This window comes from Dipodomys spectabilis, unplaced genomic scaffold (assembly GCF_019054845.1).
Source record: "Dipodomys spectabilis isolate Male_0828 unplaced genomic scaffold, ASM1905484v1 ptg000017l, whole genome shotgun sequence".
Classification (NCBI taxonomy): domain Eukaryota; kingdom Metazoa; phylum Chordata; class Mammalia; order Rodentia; family Heteromyidae; genus Dipodomys; species Dipodomys spectabilis.
The window spans coordinates 19,327,329-19,339,728 of record NW_024870694.1 but is presented as its reverse complement, the minus strand read 5'-3'; the positions used below and the strand labels follow the sequence as shown (position 1 = coordinate 19,339,728).

The 12,400-nt window shown below is 44.8% G+C and overlaps 1 protein-coding gene across 3 annotated transcripts in view; it reads right to left on the bottom strand.

The window, feature by feature from the left end:
- Positions 1 to 11,263, bottom strand: part of Etv5 (ETS variant transcription factor 5) — a 72,601-nt gene extending 61,338 nt beyond the window's left edge. The window contains exons 1-5 of one of the 3 annotated variants that reach the window (XM_042668929.1): positions 11,120 to 11,263; positions 7,309 to 7,427; positions 7,085 to 7,172; positions 6,942 to 6,989; positions 6,790 to 6,840 (exon numbers count right to left, since the gene is read on the bottom strand). In XM_042668929.1, coding sequence (XP_042524863.1) covers positions 6,790 to 6,840; positions 6,942 to 6,989; positions 7,085 to 7,172; positions 7,309 to 7,353 — 232 coding nt within the window. In that variant the 5' untranslated portion in view covers positions 7,354 to 7,427; positions 11,120 to 11,263. The remainder of the gene's footprint in view (positions 1 to 6,789; positions 6,841 to 6,941; positions 6,990 to 7,084; positions 7,173 to 7,308; positions 7,428 to 11,119) is intronic. The other 2 variants (XM_042668921.1, XM_042668938.1) reach the window with 2 other exon arrangements.
- Positions 11,264 to 12,400: the final 1,137 nt, after the last annotated feature.

The window sequence follows — 12,400 nt, the reverse complement described above, 5'->3', positions numbered from 1 at the left end:
TATTTTGATTCACCATCTTCACTCACAGGAGTGAACCCAGGGCCCCAAGCTGGCTAGACAAGCACTCTACCACCTGAGTCACGTCCCAATACAAGGCTGTGATTTGAAGCTAAGATTTTGATCATGTTTTCTCAACAGAAAATATTTCAATTATTCAAGAAGCTTATTGTTCACAATACTACCACTACCCTGAGATAAATGACTGAGTTTTTTGGTCTTTTTTTTTTTTTTAAACTCCAAAGCAAAATCTATACTAAGAACACAACTACCCTAGCCATAAAAGAAATGCAAATCAAAACAACATTGAGATATCACCTCACTCCAGTTAGAACGGCAAAAATCAAGAACTCTAACAACAGATGCTGGAGGGGATGTGGACTGAAAGGAACCTTACTTCATTGTTGGTGGGAATGTAAACTTGTTCAACCACTTTGGAAAGCAGTATGGAGGTTCCTCAAAAGACTCCACATAGAGCTCCCCTATGACCCAGCAATCCCACTTTTGGGCATTTACCCTAATGTTTACAAACAAGACCACACTAAAGCTACCAGCACAACTATGTTTATTGCAGCATTATTTACCATAGCTAAGATATGGAACCAACCCAGATGCCCCTCAGTAGATGAATGGATCAAGAAAATGTGGTATATATACACAATGGAATTCTATGCCTCCATCAGAAAGAATGACATTGCCCCATTTGTTAGGAAATGGAAAAACTTGGAAAAAATTATATTAAGTGAAGTAAGCCAGGCCCAAAGAAACGTAGGTCCCATGGTTTCCCTTATTTGTAATATCTAGTATATGTATGAGTCAAGCGGAAAAGGTCAGATAATGTGATGTCAGGAAAATCAACCCTTAGATGTGTATTTTAATGTTTTTTTCTTTCATGCATGTGTTTCTAACACATTTATAAGATTATCTCTTTGTTGCTTTGTATGTCCCTCCCCCACAGTATAACCCTTGCTTTCACTATATTTGATGTCAGTATAACTTGTGGAGGAGATGGGGAAAAACCAGTTGTTTAAGGATACAGGTGGACCTGTTGCAACAATGAGAAGTACAAGTTGTCATGTCCAAAACGAACTTTACAACGTTGGTGTGGGGGGGGGGGGGCTGGGGGGGGAGGAAGGAGAAGGATTGGGATTAGTGGGGGAGGGGGGAGGCTGGGAAGGGATGTGAAGGGTAAACAAAGGAGGAGGCTGCAATGCTTGGTAAGAAATGTACACATTATCCTGCCCATGTAACTGTAACTCCTCTGTACAGTATGTTCACAAATAAAATTAAATTAAATTAAAAAAAAAAAGAAAAAAAGAACACAACTAACAGCAAGGCATGTAATCCTAGCTATTCCAGAGGCTGGAGCTGAGGAGCTCAGTTTAAAGCCAACCCTGCCGTGGCAGGAAAGCCTTTTTTTTTTTTTTTTTTTTTGGTTGGTCGTGGGGCCTGAATTCTGGGCCAAGGCACTGTTCTTCAACTCTTCAGCTCAAGGTTAGTGCTCTACCACTTGAGCCACAGCGCCACTTGCAGCTTTTTCTGCTTACGTGGTGCTGAGGAATCGAACCCAGGGCCTCATGTATGCAAGGCAAGCACTCTACCACTGAGCCACCTTCCCAGCCCCCAGGAAAGTCTTTGAGAAAAGCCAGAAGTGGAACTTCGGCTAAAAAACTATACTTGAGCAGAAATACTAAGAGACAGCACCCACAGAGCTCAACCCTCAGTGCCCCCACACACATACACACACACACACACACACACACACACACACACAAAACCAACACACACACAAAAAAACTGTAAATGTATACTAAAATCTGGTCATTCACTATTAAATCCCTAAGCAGTCAGTTCTGAAAAATAAATGTAACATCTGTAACACCTACCCAATCCCCCACATTGACGTGCTCCATTCCAGTTTTTACTCATGGTTTTGATTTGTCGTTAATTTTGTGAAAATATATAGTAAAGATGTGCATATGTCTATGTACTAACCCAGATTCCTTGGTTTGACAGCTCCATTGGTTTAATACATACTTATTTCTACAGGTATATATCACATCCACTTATTTCTAAATATATGCACACATACACATGCTTTTATTTATACTGTATATGCAACTAACACCTTCAAGGAAACTAGTTTTCACCATTTTTTGTATTTTCTATCTCTTCCAAATTCTTAATTAATGGAAAAACTCACAGCACCAAGATAGATAACTTTCTCAGGTAGTTCAACTGGACAGCCAATAGACTCCCAAGGATTCCCTGAGCCATCCCCAGGTATTTCAAATGGTGAGAGCACCTTGAATCGAGCTGAGCATGCAGTAACTGACTGTGACTTTGTTGAGTACTTCTTTAAGGATATTAGGGCAGAAACATTTTTCCCCACTCAGCTAATCTTCCCGCTTTATCCAAACCACTGGTTAGTTTCAAAGGACCTTTGGTAAGTTAGAAGGTGGGGCAATAGAGCCCTATCTCTACCAGGAATCTGCAGCTCAAACAGGATCCTCTGCAGCTGGGATCTTCAGAGATAATGAGAGAACTCATTAGGGATAATGATAAACACTGGCAAATTCACAGGGTACATTTTTCTGTTATCCTGAATTTGACTTTTAATAATTTCCACATAAGGGATGGAGGCTCACGACTATATTAGTTAATCCGAAGGCTGAGATTTGAGAATCACAATTCAAAGCTGGCCTGGGCAGAAAAAATTCCTGAGATTCTTATCTCTAATTAACCACCAAAAAGCTAGAAGTAGAGCTGTGGCAAAAAAGCTAAGGAACAGTACCTTCTAGAAGTAGAGCTGTGGCAAAAAAGCTAAAGAACAGTACCTTTTAGAAGTAGAGCTGTGGCAAAAAAAGCTAAGGAACAGTATCAAAGCCCAGTGCTGGCACAAAAAAAAAAGGTATTTCCAAGTAAGAGATCCTTGATTACTGTGTGTGAGGAGTGTGCATGCCCACGCAGGTCCTGGAGTTGGAACTGGGACCCCTGTATGCTTGCTTGGTAATTATTTCCCTCAAGGCAGGTTTTCTTCCACTGGAGCCACACCTCCACCCCCAGCCAATTGCTGGTAAATTAGAGATGAGTCTCAGATCTCAGCATCAGGAGTGGCTTGGTTATTGGTACCTGGCTATAGTCTATCTTTGCCAGGCAGAGGGAAAATCTGTACAGTTAGAGATAAGCTGCTCATTTCTGAGACTTATAATGGTTTCATTTGCTTAAGGATCACTTATACGATGGATTCCTATGGGTAAGAAACTCAAGTCTGGAAAACTTTCAAAATATAATCCCTTCAGAAGTTGGGTTTATTATGTTTACAAAAAAAAAGGGGGGGGCATAATCTTCAAAATTAACATCAAGCCAGGCATCGGTGGCTCATGCTACTCAGGAGGCTGAGATCTGAGGATCGTTGTTCAAACCCAGCCGGGGCAGGAAAGTCCATGAGACTATAATCTCCAATAAACCACTAGAAAACTGGAAATGGTGCTATGGCTCAAGCCGTAGAACACTCATTTTGAGCTGAAGAGCACAGGGACAGCGCCTAAGCCCAGAGTTCAAGCCCCACAACTAACAACAACAACAACAACAAAAACATCAAACACCATTGCCCACATTACATAGTATTTTTCCTTTCCTGCTTTTCATGCCCATCCAGTTTCAAGATGAAAATTTATTAAATCATTAATAGGATAGGCTATTACCGGCAAACCTTTGTTGAGAATGTGTTAATTTTTCTGCTACTGCAAGAAAAAGATTTGTTTTCACTGATAAATTTAGTATATAACTCAATGATAGGGTGATTCAAACCAGTATAAAGCTTAATACTGGTGGCTCACATCTGTAACCAGCAGGCTGAGATCCTTGCTGGAAGTGAAGCCAGCCCAGACAGAAAAAAAGTCTGAGAGACTCTTCATCTTCAACTAACCACAAAAAGCCAGAAATGGAGCTATGGCTCAAATGGTAGAGTGCTAGCCTTGAGCAAAAAGAGCTCAGAGACAGAGCCCAGGCCCTGAGTTCAAGCCCCAGGACCAGCACAAAAAAAATTTAAAAATACGAATGCTTTTCTTCCCTCTCTGGAAGTCATGGGTTCTCCCAGGAGGATGTCTAGAGTGGAGCAGTTCTCCATAAGTCTGTAAAAAGTGTTCACAGAGAAGCTGTGGGCAATGCTGACTCTTCCTGGGCTTCCCTGTTAGTATGAACCCTGATCTACAGCCAAACACCAGCCTGAATAAGGACTCCAGGCTGCACCATTCCACACTTGGGCTCTTGCTTAACATCTGAAGAAACCACCTTATTTAAAACTAGCCTTCCTCACACTCTGCTTTCAGAAAATTCAAATGGGAAAGAATTATCAAAAGTTTTTTTTTCTTTTTTATTTTTTGTGGGTTGTAGGGCTTGAACTCTGGGCTTGGGCGCTGTCCTTGTGCTCTTCAGCTCAAGGCGAGCGCTCTTCTGCTTGAGCCCACAGCACCATTTACAGTTTTCTAGTGGTTTATTGGAGAAAAGAGTCTCACGGACTTTCCTGTCCAGGCTGGCTTTGAACTGTGATTCTCAGATCTCAGCCTCCTGAGTAGCTAGGATTACAGGCATGAGCCACCACGGCCCGGCTAAGGTGTTGTTTTTGTTTTTTATGTTATTCAGCCATCAATTTTAGCCTTAAAATACTGAAAAGCTCAATCTTAATCAGTTAAAGCAAAAAACAAACACATACACATACATAGATAGACACACACTCACACCACACAAAACACACTTAGTAAGCAGGGACATCTCCCAAAACACCTCCTTTTAAGGTACGGTATTTTAATTTAAAAACTTAGCACATTCTATCTGCTAAACAGGAATTAAAAGAAGCCAACATACAGTTATTGATTTCTTCACTTTACCCTGTTCCCACAAATAAGTATCTCTTCAAATATAATGTATGCAAATGTCTTTCCCTGCAGACCACACAGGGCATGGGTTTCCGCAGATGTAATCACTCTGAATGTGGCCATCTCACCTCCCTTTTAACTTCTGGGGTCACAAAGAAACATAACAGCATTTCAAAGAAACTCTGCCAAGAAAGTCACCTCCCAAACAGACTACAGCTTATGCTGCTCTGAGCAAGAACTAGAAAAGGCTGGGCCAACCTGTCAACACAGAACCAAGTTAAGATTACAAGCACTGTCTTTCATCTTGTGCACATGGCACAGGCAGCTCAAGCTCACACACTCACACTCACACAAATTTGGGTTATCTTTAACCTTTCAATGGCAAGCTTCCCAATCACTTGAAAGCATCAAAGGGCAATAATTAACAAACATTTCCTTTCATACAGAAAAAATCTACAGCAAGCTGTGGCAAAGCTGAGGTAACCAAGTATCTGTGGGTTACAGTCTATTCCCTTTTAAAGTTTCATGGCATTGTGCCTTAGACATCAGGCCTATCATTAAAAAAAATGTTTAGCTGGTGCTTCTGTTCTTTCATTTAATTTTATAGATTTAGAATACATGGCTTTTACATTGACACAACATCTTCTCTTCCCCAGTGGCATTCTATACACACACACACACACACACACAGAGATAAAACAAAGCTGGGAAGAATTAGTTGGTGCAAAATGAGAAATCAAATCCTTGCCTGGCTCAGGTGCTTGCTATTATAAACTATGACTAAGAGACATGAATTTCTCTATGATGCAACTCTCAAGAGAGGCAGCATTTTCTCCAGACCTCTCTTAAACCTGCTCATTCGTCAGTGACTAATGCTCTCTAGAGCAGTACTGTGCTGCTCAAATTTCATCAGCCAGCTTTGTCCTTGATAGCTCTGCCTGGACCATAAAAGCTCTAAAACCTGTTGAGGACAGCCCCAAAAAAATCAGGGCAGAGCTAACTATGCCTTTGTCAGCACCACGGACTACTTTTGGAACTCCTCATGGCATTTCATTATCTCAGGTAATGAGCACTTAATGAACATTTTAAGCAGAAGGTTCTACTCTACTCTGAACAGTAAAGTCATAACACCTACATAAAAAAACAAGAGCATCAGGTCACCCTGTATCCACTCTCCCTTTGTTACCGTTTAAGAAACAAAATTGAAAGTGGAGCTATGGCTCAAATGGTAGAGCACTAGCCTTGTCAAGGACAGTGCCCAGGCTCTGAGTTCAAGCACCAAGGCCGGGGAAAAAAGAAAAAGAAAAAGGAACAAAATTGACATATTAGGTATAACCACAATTAAGTGGAATTTTCTATTAACTATCTTCTGGAAAACGTCAGATTTATCGTTTACATCAAAGACCAACGTCCAAATCATGGTAGGCATCAAACCCAAGCCCTTGTGAATGCTAAGCCAGGGCTCTAACACTGAACTACATCCCCAGCCCAAAGGCTTAACTTATCAAAACAAAGAAAAAAGGCTAAGAACATGAATGAATAATTCGTAAGGTATTTGCTCCAACATCATACATATATATATTATATATTTTTATATATATATGTATATATATATATATATATATATATATCTTTGCAATTTCAAGCTTCAAGCTTGGTAGTATTTTCAAGTAAAAAGAAATTTAACCTGTAATTACATTCAGTAAATTTTATCTACAGAGGTACGTTAGAAATAATTTCAATAAGGAACAAAAGTTTTCAGGATTCATACTGAATTATTGAAGTAAATTACATGTACATCACTGTCCAAATCTGTTGGCTATCACTGAAGGGTATCCGAGACACAATTAAGTGGAATTTTTATCCAAGGCCAACTTAAGAACAAGTATATCACCATTAGAAAGGTACTTACAGTTATCAGACTGAAAATCTGGGACAAACTGTTCATCATCAGGAACTTGTGCTGGAAAAAGAGATTGTTTTTTTAACTTTAGACCTTTAAGTTTTATTACAAAGCACAGTAAAAATGTTTTATATGGAAAATGGGATAGTCAAGAAACTTGCCTTCAGCTAACCAAGCCTCTTGAAGTTGACTGAGATCCTGAAACAATTCTGGAATTAAAAACAAAAACCCAAGAATGAGGAGATATGGTTCTGCTAGGGAAAAGAGAAGTCTAGAAGCTGCTAGGAGGGGAAAGCTTCCCTACCTTCAGAATCATGAGCCAGATCTGTGTCCAAAAACTTCCTCTTCCTGTCACTCACAGGTCGCCCTCGACATTCCTCTGATCGAGATTTCTGAAAGAGGCCAACAGACATAAAGACTCAAGTGTGGTAAAGAGGCCCAAAGGAAGGGGGACTCACTAACCAGTAAGGAGAAGACTCAAACTATAGAGAGAAGACAAAAAAAAATTCAAAAGCCACAGAAACTTACCCCTGGGACCATAAAAGGGACTTGCTGATCATAAAACCCATCCATGGTGCTTTCAACGTCTCTTCTATCACTTTGAAAGGTTTCAGCATTGAGCAATTTCTGAGGGAAGAGAGATCCTCCTGCAATATGAATTTGGGAGATTTCAACTGAGTGGGGCTGAGAGGGAAATGAAGTGATTTTTGTACTGGTCACTCTTTAGGACCTACACATAACATCACTATCTTGGTGTAAAATAAAACCCACTCTTAAGTAAACATTTAATAAGCTTTCAGATCAACATTTGGCTTGATTAACGGTATCAAAGATTCAAATGTACTCAGGGTCAAGTTCATTCACTCATCATTTTTTTTTCTTTTTTCTTATCATTAAGATTGGTACTTATCATTTTCTTATCATTATGATATTGGTACTGCATGTCTTCTACAAAAGAACAGAGCTCTCCCTCCCTCCCTCCCTCCCTCCCTCCCTCCCTCCCTCCCTCCCTCTCTCGCGCGCGCGCGCGCACACACACACACACACACAACTTACTTTCATAATAAAAAGGTGATGTCCAGCCAGTCTCCACAAAGCCTGTAATCCTAGCTACTCAGGAGGCTGAGATCTGAGGATCAGTTCAAAGCCAGCCCAAGTAGACAAATCCTTGAGATTCTATCTCCAATTAACCAGTAAAAAGCCAGAAGTGAAGGTGTGGCTCAAGCAGATGAGTGCCAGCCTTGAATGAAAATGCTAACAAGTATACAAGGTTCAAGCCTTATTACTGGGGGCGGCTGGAGAAACACACAAGTGATTTCAAGTTCTTGGTACAGAAGATTTTCCAGGGCATCTTTAGTAGAGTTTTTGTAAAAAGGAGTTTAACTTTGACAGTGCAGTGACAGAAAGTAGAGAAACTGGGTTTAAGTATTCCAAGTTACTGGAAATTAAGAATATGACATAGGCCGGCACCCATGGCTCAAGGCTGCAATCCTAGCTACTCAGGAGGCTGAGATCTGAGGATCTTGGTTCAAAGCCAGCCAGGGCAGGAAAGTCCCTGAGACTCTTATCTCCAATAAACCACTAAAAAACCAGAAGTGGCGCTCACCTTGAGCTGAAGAGCTGAGAGACAGCGCCCAAGCCCAAAGTTCAAGCCCCCACAACTGAAACAAATAAATAAGTATATATATGACATATATTATTTCTAAGAGTATTTTTAGATCAGTGGTTAAAATTGTGTATGATGCCAGAAAAAAAATGGCTCAGTATACTTTCAGCACACATACCTCTTTATTAAAATCCTATACCTTCTATCCAAACAGGTGTGTATATCTATAATGTCACAAATATATCCATGGCAACTAGAGATATCTATGATATCCTCAACTTTCAAAAAGAGTATCTATGAAAAACAGTGAGTAAAGAAAACTAAATTCTACTGCACATATCTTAAATGCAACTTTACCAAAGACTTTCATTAAAAAGCATTAAAAGCAAAAGATGCATGGAAAGAAACTCAGTTTGTTTTTTCACAGTTAAATCAAACTTCCCAGACATAACTCCCCAAAGAAACATATATATCTATATACTCATTTCAACACTGATAAGTGTCCTGGTTGAAATCACAAGTGAGAGGAGAGTTTTTATTTGGAGAGAAATTAAGTAACCATTTTAGGAATGTACCACCTTCCTAAATACCTTTTAGTCTCCAAATGAAAACCAATAAGGCTAACAAAATGGAGAGTCTTACTCTCACCCCAGCTCTTAACAATACAAAATGCCTAAAGGATAATTTCTTTCACTTTAATACACATTTTAAACGGGGAACTTTTTCTTCCAGTGGACATTTCCATCCAATTTGCTTTTCACAGTGTGAAACATATCCAATTTTCATGAGCGAGCAGGATATAAGAAAACATTTCACTCTGTCTCTTGGCCCAAGTAATCAGATATTTTCAAAGTCAAAGGCGAGTGGAGCAAAATAGCACAGTTCATAACTTCCTAGAAAAACACTCCTGCCAGCCTGAATGCCTTCCAAATAGTGCAAAAACGGTTCGGAATAAAACTTCTCACAAAAATGTCACCCGACACGCACACAGAATCTCAGAAACCTTAGCACTGGGTGAAAGGGGGTTGATTCTCTATCAAAAAAAAAAAAAAGATTAAATCGTCGTCTCAGAAATTCCACGGGGGAAAGACGAGGAGACCCGAGGGTGAGCTACGTTCAGGCTCACGAGGAAGTATTTCACCCCCGAAGAGCAAAAACACCATCTCAAAAATGTAATAAAACAAACTGCCGTAAGCGGATTCAAAAGCAGCTCCGTGGCTCTTTGAAGGCAGCTCTGAGCATAAGGGCTGGAAACAGTATGTTCAAAGTATTTACTTAAAGCCTAGAGGGAAGCCTCCGAGTTCAGCCAGGAGTTTAAACCACTTCCTTTGTGCTCCCCCCCACCTCACCCCCCCCACCTCACCCCCCCCCCCCGTTTCCCGGGTGCCCCCAGGAAAAACTTTAACACGCCGCCGCGCCGCGGTGGAAGCCCCTCCCCTGTGGCGCGCAGCGGGCCTGGTTTTATGAATGGGAGAGCGAGCCGCGGCCGCCACCTCAGGTAGAGGCTGTAACTGGATCCCTCGCGCAGGGCCCCATTCACAAAACAAGACACACTTCCACCCAATTCCCAGCCTTCCCCATTCATGAAAACTCCTTCAGCTGCGCCCCGCCCCCACCGCACGCCCAGCCTCCGAGCAGGCCCCTCACCCAGCGTTTTTTAGGAGCAAGCTCAATGCTTCATTCACAAAAAAGGGAGAAGGCGGGGGGGGGGGGGGGGGGGGGGAGTGAGCGGGGAGGGGAGGGGGGGAAGGATAGAAAAAAAGCCGCAGGGAGCTGCGAGCCAACCAAAGAAACCCGCTTCATTCATAAAAGTCATCCACATTCATAAAAACGAGGTGCGGCGCCAGGCGCGGCCAACCACTTCCAATCCCCCCCCCCCCCCCAATCCTGCCTGAACATCTTTCTGACACCACCCCCCCCCCTCCTCCTTGATCGGGAGTCCGGGCCCCACCCCCACCCACCCCCACCCCTGGAAACGCAGCCAGATCCTGAATCTGGCGACGGAGCGGCTCCGCATCCATCCGTCCAGCTCCACGCCCCGTTTTCGTCCCCCAACCATCCCCAGGCCGCGGTGGTAGCGCTCCCCGTTTTCTCTCCAGAGTCGCCGCCCGCTGCCCTCAGCCTGCTGGGGGTGGGAGCGAGGGACTGGATGTCCACTTTCCCCAACTGGAAACTTGCAAGACCTGAGTTAAGTTCCTGGCCGACCCTCCGCCCGGAGACTGCACATGCTAGCATCGTTCACCTCTCCTGATGGTGGGGGGGGAGGGTGCAGCACCTAGCAAGTACTCCCCCCCCCCCTTCGACCTGCTTCCCGCCCCCTCCTCCCAACTGCAAAGCTCCGCCGTGCGTCTCTTCTCGCGAGCCTCCCAAGTCCCTCCGGGGTTCTCGGATCTCCAGAGACTAATAGAGCCCCACAACTCCGCTCCCCCCCCCCCCATCTCCACCCCGGAGCCCCGCACCCCCGCACCCTGCGCTCCGGCGTGCCTCCCCCGCGATGTGCGGAAACCCGCTCTCCTGGAAGTCTGGAACCGTTAGCCCGACGCCCCCCGGGAACCGGACCGAACCCGGCCCTGGGGGGAGGGGGCGATTGTAGACTCCGGCGGGGCTCAACCCAGATGTGCAACCCGACTTTGAGGCTGTCGAATTAGCCCGTGAACTCGCGTTACCTGGGCCTTCGGACCCGTCGCAGAACGTCTTCCCTACGGTCCCCCGGCTCCCGCAACGCCCCCTCACCTGAGGCAGCAGCTCTCCTCTCCTCGCAGCTGCCCGGGCGGCGCAAGCGCGCTCACGCGCGTGCACCGGGCCTGGGCGCCTAGGCGACTGGCCGGACCGAACCGCTCCGGAGACCAAGAACCGCTCCGCGCACCAGCGGCTGGACTCTGCGCCTCAGCTGCCAACCAGGCTGGAGCGCTGGCCCGGCCCCCCCGCAGTCTTCGGCTCCGTCCGTCGCCATTGGGCCGCGGCCCTAGCCCAGACTCGTTCCCATTGGTTCGAAACTGTTCCCGCGGCTGTCCATCACTTCTTGTTTACCCTGTCTTCGGACAAATCCAACCAAGCCGCCCCACCATCTCCGGCCCCCATTGGTATACGGTAGGTCTTTCTCCACCCACCCAGGGGTCTGTTTTACATAATTTATGCACCGGGGGGCCATTGGCCAATCAGCACAAGCTTGTTTATATAATGAATGTAAGGACGTTTTTCATTCATAAAAAACGCGACCTGAGGGGGAAGCTTAGCTGAGTCAGTGAAGCACTTAAAGGGGCCGAGGCTGAGGGAGCCGCTGTTGCTCCCCCCCCTCCCCACAACTCGCTGCTCTCTCCACTTCACCGTAAAACGGCTCTTTCCCCTTCCTCACTCGCCCCTGCTTCTCCCTCAGCCACGCCACGGGCCAGGATCGGGTCGCTTGGCGCCAGACGTTCGCAGCTGCAGCAGCAAGCAAACTTATCATTTTAGAATTCAGGCGAGAGGAATTCGTCATTCCACAGAGAAACTCGCTGACCGACCCGGGCGTTCGGCCCACGGAAACAACAGAAAACGGAAACGGAGCCCTCTAATCTTAGTTACCTTTGAGAGAGGCCTTAATTTCTCTTCACCAGGTTTCCAGTGGAAAGAATCAGCAGTTATCTCCCTGGAAAATCGAAGCTCGCCCAGATTATAGTTCCCATTTTACACTGGCAAGGCCTAAGGCCCAGCCCGATCCCCTGCTTCCCTGTTCAACTGCAGCCCGCATTCAAACCCACTCCTCAGCACTGCGTTCTGGCGAGACGAAGGGGTCGCTGCTCAGTGAAATTCTCTCTGCGGAGCCAGGGCCAGAGAACTTAGGAAACGTACATCCCTCTCAAAGCAGTGTGCTGAGTTAGACCTTCCTTCCCGGCTGCTTGTTTTCCCTTTAAGTGCTGAATGCAAGATGGTGTATTTGCGAATTAGCTTGCGCGCAGCTGGGAACGAGGAGACGCCAGCCCCGTTTGCCAAACGAGAGGACACTAACGACCATTGCTGAAATTCTTAACAGGG